The 13,714-nt window shown below is 49.2% G+C and overlaps 1 protein-coding gene across 2 annotated transcripts in view; it reads left to right on the top strand.

Annotated features, from left to right (window-relative positions):
- Traf4 (TNF receptor associated factor 4) overlaps positions 1-13,222 on the top strand; it is an 81,123-nt gene extending 67,901 nt beyond the window's left edge. Inside the window, exons 2-4 of one of the 2 annotated variants that reach the window (XM_055062499.2) lie at positions 7,073-7,231; positions 9,666-9,779; positions 10,436-13,222. In XM_055062499.2, coding sequence (XP_054918474.1) covers positions 7,073-7,231; positions 9,666-9,779; positions 10,436-11,053 — 891 coding nt within the window. In that variant the 3' untranslated portion in view covers positions 11,054-13,222. Of the gene's footprint in view, positions 1-7,072; positions 7,232-9,665; positions 9,819-10,435 lie in introns of both variants that reach the window. The other variant, XM_050194063.3, reaches the window with a different exon arrangement.
- Positions 13,223-13,714: the final 492 nt, after the last annotated feature.

The following is a 13,714-nucleotide window of genomic DNA, read 5'->3' as shown; positions in this document are numbered from 1 at the left end:
GCTGCTAACGATCGCGTGACTCACTATACTTCTCGTTTACAAGTATTAGTCAGCCAGCAGCATCTTCTTGTGTGCTTACACAATATCCCCTGAGCTCAAGCCAGCACCCTATATACTCGGGTTTTCCCATATATGTCGCCAGGAATATATGTCCTCGCATCTCTTTATCGTGTTCCCTCAGTGCAGGGTATAGCAAACCATATTTCTTCATAGACGTACCGTACGTCCTCGCTTTATTGCATTTTTTTTTGTGCTCGCTCCACACATTATTTAACCCCCTTCGCTCTGTGCTGGGTGGCAAATTGGCAAACCCTAATCTATCTATCTATCTATCTATCTATCTATCTATCTATCTATCTATCTATCTATCTATCTATCTATCTATCTATCTATCTATCTATCTATCTATCTATCTATCTATCTATCTATCTATCTATCTATCTATCTATCTATCTATCTATCTATCTATCTTTATGTACGAAGCAGGAGGTGGCTGTACAGTAGTTACAAAATAATTCGTCGGTGTGTACGCCTCATAACGTGATATACCCAATTAGCAGCCCTTAATCCTCTGACTAGTGAAATTAAGTTAGAAGGCATGCTACCACGAAGAATATAAAAACATACAAATACTTAAGAACACGCTTTTGTTTGTTTCTTTCTTTCTTTTCTTTCTTTTCTTGCGTAAAATTATTGCATTGCCACGATTCCTTTTTTACCCCACTGGAAGGTTTCCGTGACGTGACGTAAGTGCCCGTGGGACAAATTTACACCAGGAGTTGGGCACATGTATAGCGTTCACATTATGCCGCGAAACCTGAACCACGAAGCGACCGTCGAACTCCTGGACGCGCAGTCACTGCAGTGAATCACCCGCAAGAAGGGGGGGGGGGGGGGGGAGGGGCAAAGGCTTCCGTCGTGCGCCGAAGAGCCTGGCCGCGCGGGGACATCGCACGCGAGGAATGCAGCGGGTGACGAGGAAGCTTGCGCCTGGCCGCGCCATAATGTTCTTCGCTCTCTCGAGCATCCGATGTCACAAGCTCGGCAGGCGACCGCGTTTTCCCAGCAGTGCGGCGAGCGTACGAGTGCAGTGGTGGCAGCTGCGGCCTCCGAGATCCGGCGAGGCGCGCTGTCTCGTTGCTCTGTCTCGGAGGCCATGTGGCAGCCACAGGGTTTCGTACAAAAATTACCAGGGCGAACTGTGGCGCTGCGGTCGTTCAGCTACCACGGGAGTGATGAGTATAGTGTCGAATCTTCGTTACTGTGACGTTCTGGTGGCTTGACATTTAACGCTTTGTCTAGTTTAGATGTTCACACTATCATGGTTTCCTAAACACAGCAATGCAACTAGTATCTGCGCACATACGTCGTCAATGCGAATTGTTGCAGATGTCAGTTAATATGCTGTTGGAGAAACTATCAATTTTGCTCGTCAGAAAGCCGTTTGCGACCAGGACTAAATTTGACGAAACTATACTATGCCCATATTACTTTTGCCGGCTCAGTTCCCATACTTGTAACTCCTTTAGACACTGGCGCCAGAGTACCATCTAGCAGTTTTTGTTTTTCCTTAGCAAAGAATCCCGTGTCTGACGCGCGTAAATCACCTAACACGAGCGCTATATATATATACGGCACCGCTCCTTCTGTGGACATGCGGTTGCTGCTGTGTATTCTTTCTTGTGCTTCTTAGAAAACGGCGTAGTAGTCTTAGCGCGCAGGCTAGGGACAGCCGCAAAGGAGGCTCAATAAAGTAAGCATGCAGAGGCGTTCTGAAAATGATTTATCTTATTACCAAGCGAAGGCACATATACGAGCAAGCTCTTGGCGCCTCGCGGACTGCGCCATTCGCTTCGCACGAGGAGGCGACAAAGACGGTGCCATCGCGAAACTGGAAAGTGACAGCTAGGCGTTGACGTGTTTCTTCCATTTCTGTAGGAAAGTATAAACGTGAGAGGTGTATTTAAGTGACCCAAAATTAATAATAAAAGGGGAGGACATGAAGGAAGCCTTCTGAGTGTTGTAAACTGTTGTTTCCTGCGCCATACGTAAACACTGCGCACTCATGACCGCGAATGAACGTAATATAGCATCCCAATTTAAAGCTTGTTCGTGTCGTTCGAAATGTACCCGCGCGCAAATGTCTCGGATAGAAGTTTCTCTTTGGTGTCCCTTCAACAGCACTGTTGAGACGAGAGTTAGTTAAGAATATATATATATATATGTATATATATATATATATATATATATATATATATATATATATATATATATATATATATATATATATATATATATGACACAACAGAAAGATATGGTATGCCGTACAGCATCCAAGGTACATGGTACGTGCTTTGGAAGTGGCACGCGTCGGTTACGTATATTGGAAGGAAAAGAGATACAGGATCGACGCGTCAGGAAAGATTACATCACAGCGGCGACGAAGGAGCATGCGGCTAGGGCCGCGCCTATTTTTAACCAGCCAGCCAAGGAACCACGACCAGCTGTTCCTGCAGTGCAAGGCGGCAGCGCAAATGGACGCGGCCATTTGCGAGAAGAACCGGCAGCCACGCGCCGCTTTCTTTCTTTCTTTTTCTTTCTTTCTGTTCTTTTCTTTCGAAACCCCCAGGAGCCAATGACGGCTGGCTCGCGCGCCCATGCCAGCAGGCTGCTTGCCTCTTTTGGAAGCCCCGTGCGCTGTCGCCCGTTTCCATCTGCCCCTCTGGCACGCGGCGTGAGGCGACCGTGAAGGAACGCGGAGCCGCTTGCAGATGCCGCCGCCGCGGCAAGGAAGCGAGAGAGAATGGCATCGCTCAGCTACAACCACGTTACGCAAGCGCTATGCGGCCGTCGCGCTGAAAGTCGCGGATGATGCCTGGCGCAACGACGTGCCTATATACACGAGGCGCGTGCGTATACGCGTACGTATACACGAGGAGACGCGCACGAAACGGAGAACCAGATGTGGCTCCGCGCCTCCGAATATATAAATAGCGCCCACGACCAAACCAATGCACGTGTCGAAGACAAATCACCGCCGTCGAAGTCACTGCACCTCAACCTCGCGAGACTGCCAGCGGACCCAGCGGTTCTCGCCTTTGATGGAGATGTCCTGGAAGCGCGACACACATACAGCGATATATAGCCTTTCTTACCAAGAGACAGAGGGTGATTTTTCATACGAAAGTAATGTTTCTCGTCATTCGGTATAGGGTGCCCCGTGGCCACCCTGCGAACACTTCCTGTTGTTCTATGCAAGCTTGCGTAAAAATGCCTGTATACCTTGGAACGTAAGAACGTTGCTCGCATGGGGTTCCCGCGAGAAGCAAAGTGAGCCAATTCACAGTTGCGGGACTTTTCGACTAATGTGACCACTTCTCTCTATTCGCTGCATCGTTGCGCGTCTCTCCTTTCAATCGCTGTATTATAGCTCTTTGAAGACGCATATGGCACTAATGGCTCCGCCGATTGGAGGCTAGATCAGTGGGCCTTTTGCTCGCGGCAACTATTCGGGCGGCTGCGGCGCCGTACGTAGCGCAATCCGATGGAGCTCGCTTCACATCACGGGGACGTTAGGGGTGCCAAAGAAAGAATCGGCGAAAACGACCACGTTCTCTTCTGACCGCCTTGGCCCCGTCCTTGCGACTTTTTCTTTTCGTTGCCGTGCGCTTGCGTGTGCGCATGTGCGAGTGCTCGCGCCACTTAACTCGTTAACGACGTGGTCCCCGTATAGTCGCCGCAGGGCGCGAGCGTGACGTCGCAATTCGAGAAAACGGTGCACTCGCGTGACTTCGCCCTTTCTTTCTTTCTTTCTTTCTTTCTTTCTTTCTTTCTTTCTTTCTTTCTTTCTTTCTTCTCCGGGTGCGCACAGGCACCGCGAAGGGCAGCTTGATTCTACCACAGTGAGGAAGAAGCAGAGCATTAGGCAGCAAAGAGCGAATGAAAGAAGCTCAAGAGAAAGCAACAGCAGCTTACGATCCTTATACGGTGCCCTTTAAGAAATGCGCGAGCAAGGAGCGTGGGAGAGAGCTCGCAAGAAGCCGAACGCAGGCCGAATGCGTGCGTACTTCGCCGTCGGGCCGTCCGCGAAGTTGTCGGACGTTACGTTAGTACTTTATGCGATGCCGCTCGGAGGCCTGAACTGCGACTGCTGTTGTAGGGAGTCTGCTCCTTCGTGCTTTCCCCCAGGGCGTTTCGTGCGCGTTGTTGGAGGCCACTCAGCTACTTGCCGTACGCCGCAGTCACTAATGCACGGAGGAAAAGCAGTGGGCATTGGTCACGGGCTTCTGTCGTTCGGGGGAAGGCTGAAGCTCGCCAGTGTGAACGCAGTCCTATACGTCTGGGGAGCTGTGAGCTCATACGGGTCAACGTCTCCCCCCTAGTCCTTACTGAAGCATATTGAGAAAACCCTGAGGAAGCGAATCGTCACCAGTCCACCGTAGCTACAATGTATACTTGAAACATGCAGTGCCACAGGTTCTACGTTAAGTTCGAGTCCTCAGAATTCTTGTTTAAGCGCGGGAAAACTAACGCATACCCTTATAGTATATGTTGACACTCTGGGGCGAGCTTTCCGCAGGGTAGTGTTCAGCAAAGGAATTACTAATAAATAGCGGGAAATGCTAGATAAGTTTTACCTCAAACAGCATTTTATTTTTTGTTTTCCTGCCCTAGAGTACGCTCCATATGGCTAGAAACAGAGTTGTCGAATATGTTCTATTTTTTATTAACGTTGGGCATTGCAGAGTTAAGTGAAATGCAGGCGCCGATCCACAATATCTAACCGAGCTAGATGTAATAATGACAGCTGAATGTAAAACGAAGATGTCCCTACTCCGTTCAGCGGACGCAGTTACAAGAAAAAAGGGTACAGTTTTCTAGCAGCACACCGGACTCCAGTTTAGGATCGAGCCGGAGGTATTGACAGCGCGAAAGCCTGCAAAGTGACCGGAAAAAGGGAGGGGCGGGGGCAGGAGACGTGCACGTGCATGTGTGTACCGAGGAGTTATTACGACTAGTCAGCGAAATGTACGAGAATAGCAGGCGAACAATGCAATGGGTACGTTGCCAAAACTTACCCCTCCCCTTCCCCGCAGCTCTCGTCCCGTCCGTCGCCCCTTTTACTATAGTCTTCACAAGGCCACGAGGGCATACAAGAGACCTCAAGGTTGACTGTCCGCTAATGGGGGACAAGTGCCAAACGGGGAACGAAGCCCAGGGGGTCAGCGCTGCGGAACGAACCGGTCAGACAGCGAGAAAGAGCGACAGAGAGAGATACAGATACTGGACTTTGAATCGAAAGTTCCGAGAAAAAAAAAGAAAGACAAAAAGAAATGAGAAACAGTCGCGACGCTCACGTGCGCTAGACACACAATGACCTCGCGCTGTTTCTACCCCGCGGGAAACCTTGTCAGCACTACGGTACGCGTCGTTGTCACGACCGTATGCGTGTGTGTGTTCTCCCGGTATAACACAAAGGACTCCGAGGAAGGGTAGGCGGGACCGATGCGTGACCCCTGTCACCCACACGGCCGGGCGACGACAATGCGTTTCAGTGGGAAAACGGTGGGGCCCCGCGTTTTCTTTTCTCTTCTTTTTTCCCTGAGCTGCCTGTGCGCGCGATGGGTCATCTCCGCCCGCGGAGAAAGCTCGTGAGGATGTGACCACACGTAGTACGACCGGCGCGCGTGCGTTGTATACCTGTGCCGCATGCAACGAACACTGCCTACACTCCCTTATCCACTTCGTCGACGCAGGAATGTCGCTTGCGTATGCGGCGCACTCTATGTGAGATGGTGTATGTGTCTGCATAACGCACGCGAATGAGAGTACGCTCGTACACGAACGCGCAGCTTATACGTATAGTACACAGCTGCGAGTACTATAAACGTTCGTTCACGTTCGTTTCTGTTGTGTTCGAGCAAACCGAGAGAGAAAGATGTTACGCTCAAAGCAAGGGCAGCGCGTGACGGGCTTTGACGGACCTGGTGCCCTTGCGATACGAAGAGAATGCCGGAGCGCTCTTGCAACGCTGGCGCTTTCGAACGCACTCGAGATGGCGAGATTGGATCGCGGAGATCGAGGTCAAGTTGGCGCCTTCTGGATTCAACCGCGCGCAGTGTCAGATATGAAGGTTTGCTTTCTTTCTTTCTTTTTTTTCGCATATGGAGCGTCGCAAATGCGCGAATGGAAATTTAATGGTCTTTGCCATCTCGCATTGAGGCCGATGAATCGGTGACCCGCTTCAGGTTCCCGTGATCTTATGTTTGCCAGTAGGCTTAGACGAGACTACACCGCGCGCGCGCGTATCGATCACTGAGGGGTTAAGTTAATTGCCTAAGATGCAGACGACCATGGTCGTCTGCATGGCCAGGATGCAAACCTGGCGACATGCAGTTGGTCTGACCATTACCATATATAAGTTGGCTTCTCAAGGACATCCGAGCTATGAGGTGATCAGCTATTATAGCGCACTTTCGGTCGCGATTGGTTCCTTTGTGCAAGCTGCGCGACGGAGCCAATCGCGGTTGAGAATTTCGATCCGGAGGGCTTGATTGCGATCGAAAGTGCGCCGTGTGACACCGGTATTACACAGCCGTGGAATTTGCTAACTGCTTTCACCTTCGAGAAGTCTTCGATAGGCGACGCATCGCTTTCGTGTTTATAACGTCACAGTTACGACTGTTCTGTGGTGTCACTGCTTAATGACGAAAAGCAAGCCTCACTTCCTTGCAGCACCATGCAATCAATCATTGCGAATAATCTGTTGCGAACAATCAATCAATCAATCATTGCGAACATTCTGTTGTAGTTATATTGCCTCTTTTGACAAAATTTTCACACATTACGCTGTCTGCGATCCACCTCAGATCTTTTTTTTTTTTTCTGGTAGAAATGACTGAGAAAAGCCTGCCGTCAAACAAACTGAACCGCCTTTTTTTTTTTTTTTTTTGGCGTGAACATAATAGTTTTCGCTTTGTTTCTTTCTAATTACCTGAAATGTTTACCGTAAATATGCCAGCGCGTCCGAAACTGACCTTTCGCGCCCCCTTGTCTTGGTCCTCTTTCGCAGCACGCCAGCCAGTGTCCGCTGGAGCCCGTGTACTGCGAGAACAAGTGCGGCGTCAAGGTGTCGCGGCGGCTGCTGCAGGAGCACCGCACCAACGACTGCACCAAGCGGCTCGTACCGTGCCCCTACTGCCGCAAGGAGTTCGTCTTCGACACGCTCAAGGTAACCACTCGCCACACATCAACAGGGCCCGTGTGCGCAGTGAATGAACGCCGTCGCAAAGTAACAGCGATCGGAGAGAGATACGACCATCGTCGCCGCATCTTGGATGTTGTGGTCTACACTGCAGAACATACCATGCAGAGACCTAGCTGGGTAGCTAGAAGGGCGCGCGGTTCTGAGAAAGATGCCAGGAAATTGACGCAGCAGTTTCTACTGCGCTTGTTCCGTCTTTTCTTTTTTTCCACATGCGCGGAGATTGGGTGAAGAAAGAAAAAAATATCAGGGCCTGCATTCATATGAACAGTGCTTGCGCTAGAACAGTCAAGGTATCTTCAGGAATATATGCCAGTAAAAATCGTTACGTGTTACTAACGAAGGCGGCAGGCCAAGGGCGAACAACACTCGCGAACTATAAGCTTTGTAAATTCGACCACACAACTTTAACGCCTCCTTCCGTTCTTATGGATTACTATTGTGTTGTCATTCTTTCCGTCTCTCGGGTAGGCACGAAGCAGCTCGCAAATGAATGGTTGCGAGGTTTTAGGTTACGCTGTGTGCCGCTCCGCTTGCCTGCCATATCGAGCCACCGTCCGGGCCAGTTTGCGTCCCTCCTGCGCAAACGCGCAACTAATTGTTCCGCCTGCGAATGGGTCGAGATGATGCGCAACAGGATAAACAAATGGTCTAAGCTAGTCAAACGAGACGAAACACGTGTGACGCTTTTCTTTTTCATTTGTTTCGTTGTTTCGCCCGATCTGCCACTGCTCCTTCCAATGACAGATAATAAGCACTATGCCAATGTCTTAGAGGCGAGAATTTGTACAAGAAAACGTTGACGTCACGGTGGTTCGACGTGCTTTCGAAGGCCGGAGCCTGCACCAGGGGCTTTAGCCTGCGTGTGCGCAGCGCCCCTGAAAGCCGTCGCTCGTCTAAGGTGGCTTCTCCTCAGAAAGGCTCGTTGTGGGGCGAAACCCGCTTCTAGGCATGTACTTGCGCGCCCAATAGAAGAACGGTACTATGACAACGGTAATTGTCGTTGTAAATAAACGAGCGCACGCCAGCCAGAATTGAGTATGCCTCCTACACCACCCCTTCTTTCGATTCTGTTCTGAGATTGGCGTTCGACCGATTGTGCTACCAAGAACATTAGGGGGCATGGACGCTCCTAAAAAAGTCGAATGCTTTTCGATGCTGCAAGCACTACGCGCGCCGCAAGATAATAAAGGCTGATCATAATTGGAGCCTACAGCATCGGGGTTTATTGATTTACCGATGGAGGGATATGACGTCCCAAGAGAAGCGCAGGGACTGGAGAAGCATATATATGAATTCCACTTACCTGCGGTTGCTTAACGTGTGCGTTAGGATCTGTACACGAGGCTTACCGCCCGCGTCATACTGAGAAGCAGAAAGCCATATGCGGGGTGTCCCAGCTCATTTTTAGCCAGAGTTTAAAAATATGCGAATGCCACGTAGCTCGGCAGAACCAAGGTAATGTTGTTTGCCGTCGCTTGGATATACTCAAATTATTATTTCTTTCATTCCACCGAATTAGATGATTAGTCTTAATTTATCAACTTATCAAATATTATAAATAGATTAAATGCGCCAGTGAGGAAATTGTAGAGCGACATGAAAAACTCCCGATAAAACTTTCTGTTGCTCAATACGTGCTACATAAAAGTCTTTTTCCGAGCGCGAAGGAAGCTCGCGAACACACGCAAAGTGCCTCGAGCGGCCAGTCGCACGACAATTTTGCGTGCATTTGCGGGCTTCTCTCACGTTCGGAAAAACACTTTTATGTAGCACGTATTGAGCAACAGAAAGTTGTATCGGGAGCTTTTCATGTCGTTCTACAATTTTCTCATTGACCCATTTTATCTAGTTCTAATATTTGAGTTGGTTAATTAATTAAGACTAATTATCTAATTACTCGGAATGAAAGAAAGTTAGCATCTCCAAGCGACGGCAAATAACATTACCTTGCTTCTGTCTAGCTACGTGGCATTCGCATATTTTTAAAGTCTGGCTAAAGTTAGTTGGGACATCCTGCAAAGCCACCGAGCCAGCCCGGAGAGTCGGCAGTGGGCTAGTAGTGCGACACGTCTGGGACACATCGAAAGCGCGTCTGGTGGCGTAAACAACGCGAAAGAAAAAAGTGGGGACGAAATGGACGTTATCGGCACCTCAACCATATATCGAAAGCGAGTTGAAGGTTACCAAATATGTACTAAAGACAGCGGGTTGGAAGGTTAGTGAAGGTATTAGAAAGTCGTGCAGAAAATTCGCAGTCTCCATCGAGTTTCGAATGAATCACTATACTCGATCAGACGAAAGCGCTAAGGAATGGCGCCTTTTTTCCAAACATCCGCGACGTTGTAAGTACAAGCAGGACATGACAGCTCGTATTTCTTCCCCCGTGTTTTCTTCGCAGAACCACATTCCCAAGTGCCCGCGGTACCTGGTACAGTGCCACCAGTGCGAGACGACGAAGATTCCACGCGAGGACCTGGAGCACCACCTCAAGGAGTTCTGCCCCGCCGCGGCTGTGGGTTGCGTTTTTAAGGATCTGGGCTGCAAGTTCAAGGTGATGGCGCGCCTCATGCACTTGCACGCCTCTCTGTCACTCTTGTCAAACAATGCGACGCTTACTGAATGGCCTGATCACGCGCGTATCTTTTTTCCACTGATACCGCACGGGTGCATGCACTCAACGTGACGACCGACCGGACGACTTACCAAGCATGCACTTCATAGCAGAGAATCGCGGAGTGAGTGGTACGCTGCCGAGTGCTCCCGCGGCACATCCGATTAGACGTCTTTCAGGCTTGCTTAGAACAAATGGCACGCCCGCCTGCGCAGCATGACGTCACAAAGTTTCAGGTTTGACGAATCTTTTCGTTTCTTCCGTAATTTCACCTTCACGGAGATACTGCGAAGCCAGATGCCCACGTTTCGAGTAAGTGCGGCTACGGAACCGGAATGCATATCTATAATGCACGTCGAAAGTAAGCGAGATACCGCGTTCTGTGATATGCTCACGCGCCGCAGTTGCGCTCCAAATTGGCAAGTTGTTGCGCCGACGCACTTTGATTCCCGAACTACATGGGGGCCGTCTCCTTTCGGTGTGCATACAGAGAACGCATGCGGCCTTCCGCGCTCGTCGTCGTACTTCATATACCGTCTCTCTCACGTCTGCTGCAGGGCTCGCAGTTCGCGCTCGACCAGCACTTGGACGAGAGCAGCAAGAACCACCTGGGCCTGCTGTGCGGCATCGTGTCGCGCCAGCAGCAGCAGATCTCGGCGCTGCGCACCGCGCTGCACGGCCTCGTGGCCAACACCACGGGCACGCTGCTCTGGAAGATCTCCGACTACTCGCACAAGATGGCCGAGGCCAAGGCTCAGGAGGGCGGCCTCGAGATCTGCAGCCCGCCGTTCAGCACCAGCCCGTACGGCTACCGGCTCATGGCCACGCTGTTCCTCAACGGCAACGGCTCCGGCGAGTCGACGCACCTGTCCGTCTACATCAAGCTGCTGCCGGGCGAGTACGACTCGCTGCTGCCGTGGCCCTTCGCGCACACGGTGTCGTTCGCGCTGCTGGACCAGCCGTCGACGCCCGAGAAGGCGTGCCACATCGTCGAGAGCTTCGTGCCGGACCCGACGTGGAAGAACTTCCAGCGGCCCAGCCGCGAGCCGGACGCGCTGGGGTTCGGGTTCCCGCGCTTCGTGTCGCACGAGATGCTCAAGAAGTGTCACTACGTGCGCGACAACGCCGTCTTCATCAAGGTCACCGTGGACGAGAGCAAGATCATCGCCGTGTGACTGCGGTCGCCAGACTGTGGGGAGAGCAGCGGACCGTGAAAGTGCGCCGACGGTGACCTTGGAGGTGCTGAACGATGGCGTTGAAATGTCGGGCGAGTTTTAAAGCTACAATTGCTGCGCAGAAAAGGCTCTTATCCCCCCCCCCCCTTTTTTTTTTGATGCTAAGTACAGTCGGCCGCAAATGTTTACGGGACACTTCCACTACAATGTCGATTTCTGCCCTATTGAGGCATGGCGCTTTCAGTTTAATGAATCACCTTGTAGGTCGCAAAAAAAAAAAAAAGTGCTACAGACTGAAACTTTGAGGCTATGTGACTAGGCGTCATGGGAACTTCTTTCCGCAAATCCTGTGCGCCGAAAGCTTTTGTGGACGACTGTACATAAAGCTGCTGTCTGCCGACATTGAAGTTCAATTGCAGCTGCTTTTACAAGCTAGAGTGAGTTGCTGGGGCCACTCTTAGGTGTCGATGTTACACTAGGCTGAAAACTGAACCTTTAAGATGGCGGCGCTTATACTGGCCCGTCGAATCGACAAACCTGAGAGCAGCTATATCAAGCTATATAGAGCTGTAAAAATGGCTCATGACGAGCCATTTTGTTCTTGCATGTACTGGATCATCGATCCCTTATTGCAATTAAGTTTATGATGTGGCCACTTTCTGATGGTGCAAGCCAGCGTGCGTTGCTTGAGCATGTTGACACTGTCAGTCCCGTCTCACGCTGCCTAAAGTTGTTAAGAACTACACACCAAAATAGCATTGTACACATTGCTCTGGCAATATATTTTTGTGCGCACTGCTCACGCCAAGATAAGCAAGGTGATTGGAGGTCCTCGAGATGCAAGCAGCAGTGAGTAACCGTGGTGCAGGCCGCAGATAAGAGTTGGTATAGTATGTCTTCTAACTGCGAAGACTGCAAGCCATTGCAATCACAATGACGCAGCTTAAGAAAGCTTTCTTTGGGGAAGCAATTCCACCACACACATTAAGTGCAGGACTGCTCCTTGTATTGTGCCGTTTCTAATGTAAGCAGGATGGCAAGGTTTGAAATGACAAATTGGGAATGACAAATCAGTGACCGGTGTGCACTCAAACAAGCCAAGTCATGCCTTGCAAACAACAGTGCACATTTTCACAGTGATGCTTGCACTCTTATAGTTGTAGACAGTACATGTGAAATGCTGGGACCAACACACAAGTGACCTAATGAGCACACCAAGTTACTTTGTGCATGTTTTTAGGGCTGAAGGAAAAACAAAACTTTATACACACTCAGGAATGTGCACGAGTAAAAAAAAAGAAAGGCATTGTAGACTAATGTGAACTCCTGCAGCTTTATCTGCAGCACAAGACATCTCAGGAAAACCTTTCAAGGGCAAAGTAATGCCGCCATCGAGCATCCTTTTCTAGTGGGCCTTGGGAACGAAGCTTTAGTCTTCGCATTTCAGCCATACTAACATTTTAAATGGTTCCAGTGTACTTCTACACTTCCTACTTTTTGAGCACACTTTCACATTGAGTAACACATATTTATCTCTCTTATCATGACAAAATAGTGTCGCTGATAAAGCACTATTTCACTCTGAAACTACAACGGCCCAGCATTAAATTTAACAGTGCTCTTGAAAAGTGGTCGCGTCCACAATTAACAGCACAAGATGGTCAGGTATTGTTTGTCTACAAATTTCTGAAAGAACAATTGTAAACTAGGTTTATAATGTTTCTTTTCCACCTTGCTGTCATGTAACGACAACTAGTATTTCTCTTTTTAAAATAATGTCCTTCTATTGACACCTTTCTCCCGACACTCGCAAGGCCAAAGCTTTTTAACCGCTATTTTTATTCCATAAACTGCCTTATATATCTTGTGTTTTTGGACATGCTTCATGTACAATTGATTTATAATAGCATACATATCCCTTAATATAAAGTTCTGTGTTTTCTTTTATATTGTATATACAAACAAATGAATCTATATACACGTATGCCTTATAATTATGCATTTGTCTACAACGAAGCTTGTATGAAAACATTATTTGTACACTCCTAGTCATATGTTGTTCACCATACTCATCCCCATCATCTGTAGATTTGTAGTCATATTTGAAAGTATGCACGTGCCTTCATTGTTCCAGCCTTAATAAAGACTGAAGATACTGAAAGTGCAAAATGCTCATATTACTTGATGCCTTGTTGCAGCAACAATGGATGATGCCTTGTTCCAGCAATACAGGCCTGAAGCGTTACATGGCACAGTTTAAACTTGTTACCTGCTAGGTGGCCATTGTAGCACTGAACTGTGCCGAAAAAACTTGTTTACACACTTTTGCTCAGTATTGTACTTCCATGAAACACACGTTCGTGTTGTCGTGATGCTGCAAAATGTACATGTCGTATGCAGTTTGATAGCCATAATGATGGCTGCTAGGACTATGCTGCGCAAGCACAGTTTGCAGCTTTTGCCGTTCTGTCCAGTAAGCACACAGGCAAGAATTGTGGGGCTTGTGGTAGTTGCCGGCTGGCCGCCCATGGACCTGAACATCACTTCCATGATGATCAGTCCAATTCATGCCCGTGAATTGCTGACGACGATTACGGCTGAACGTATTAGTAGCAAGCTACCAGTGATGGTTTGTTGCTTGCCACCATGCAATTGGTTGCA

This window comes from Dermacentor andersoni, chromosome 3 (assembly GCF_023375885.2).
Source record: "Dermacentor andersoni chromosome 3, qqDerAnde1_hic_scaffold, whole genome shotgun sequence".
Classification (NCBI taxonomy): Eukaryota; Metazoa; Arthropoda; class Arachnida; order Ixodida; family Ixodidae; genus Dermacentor; species Dermacentor andersoni.
The sequence above is the reverse complement of the archived record's forward strand: the minus strand, read 5'-3'. Positions and strand labels throughout refer to the sequence as shown.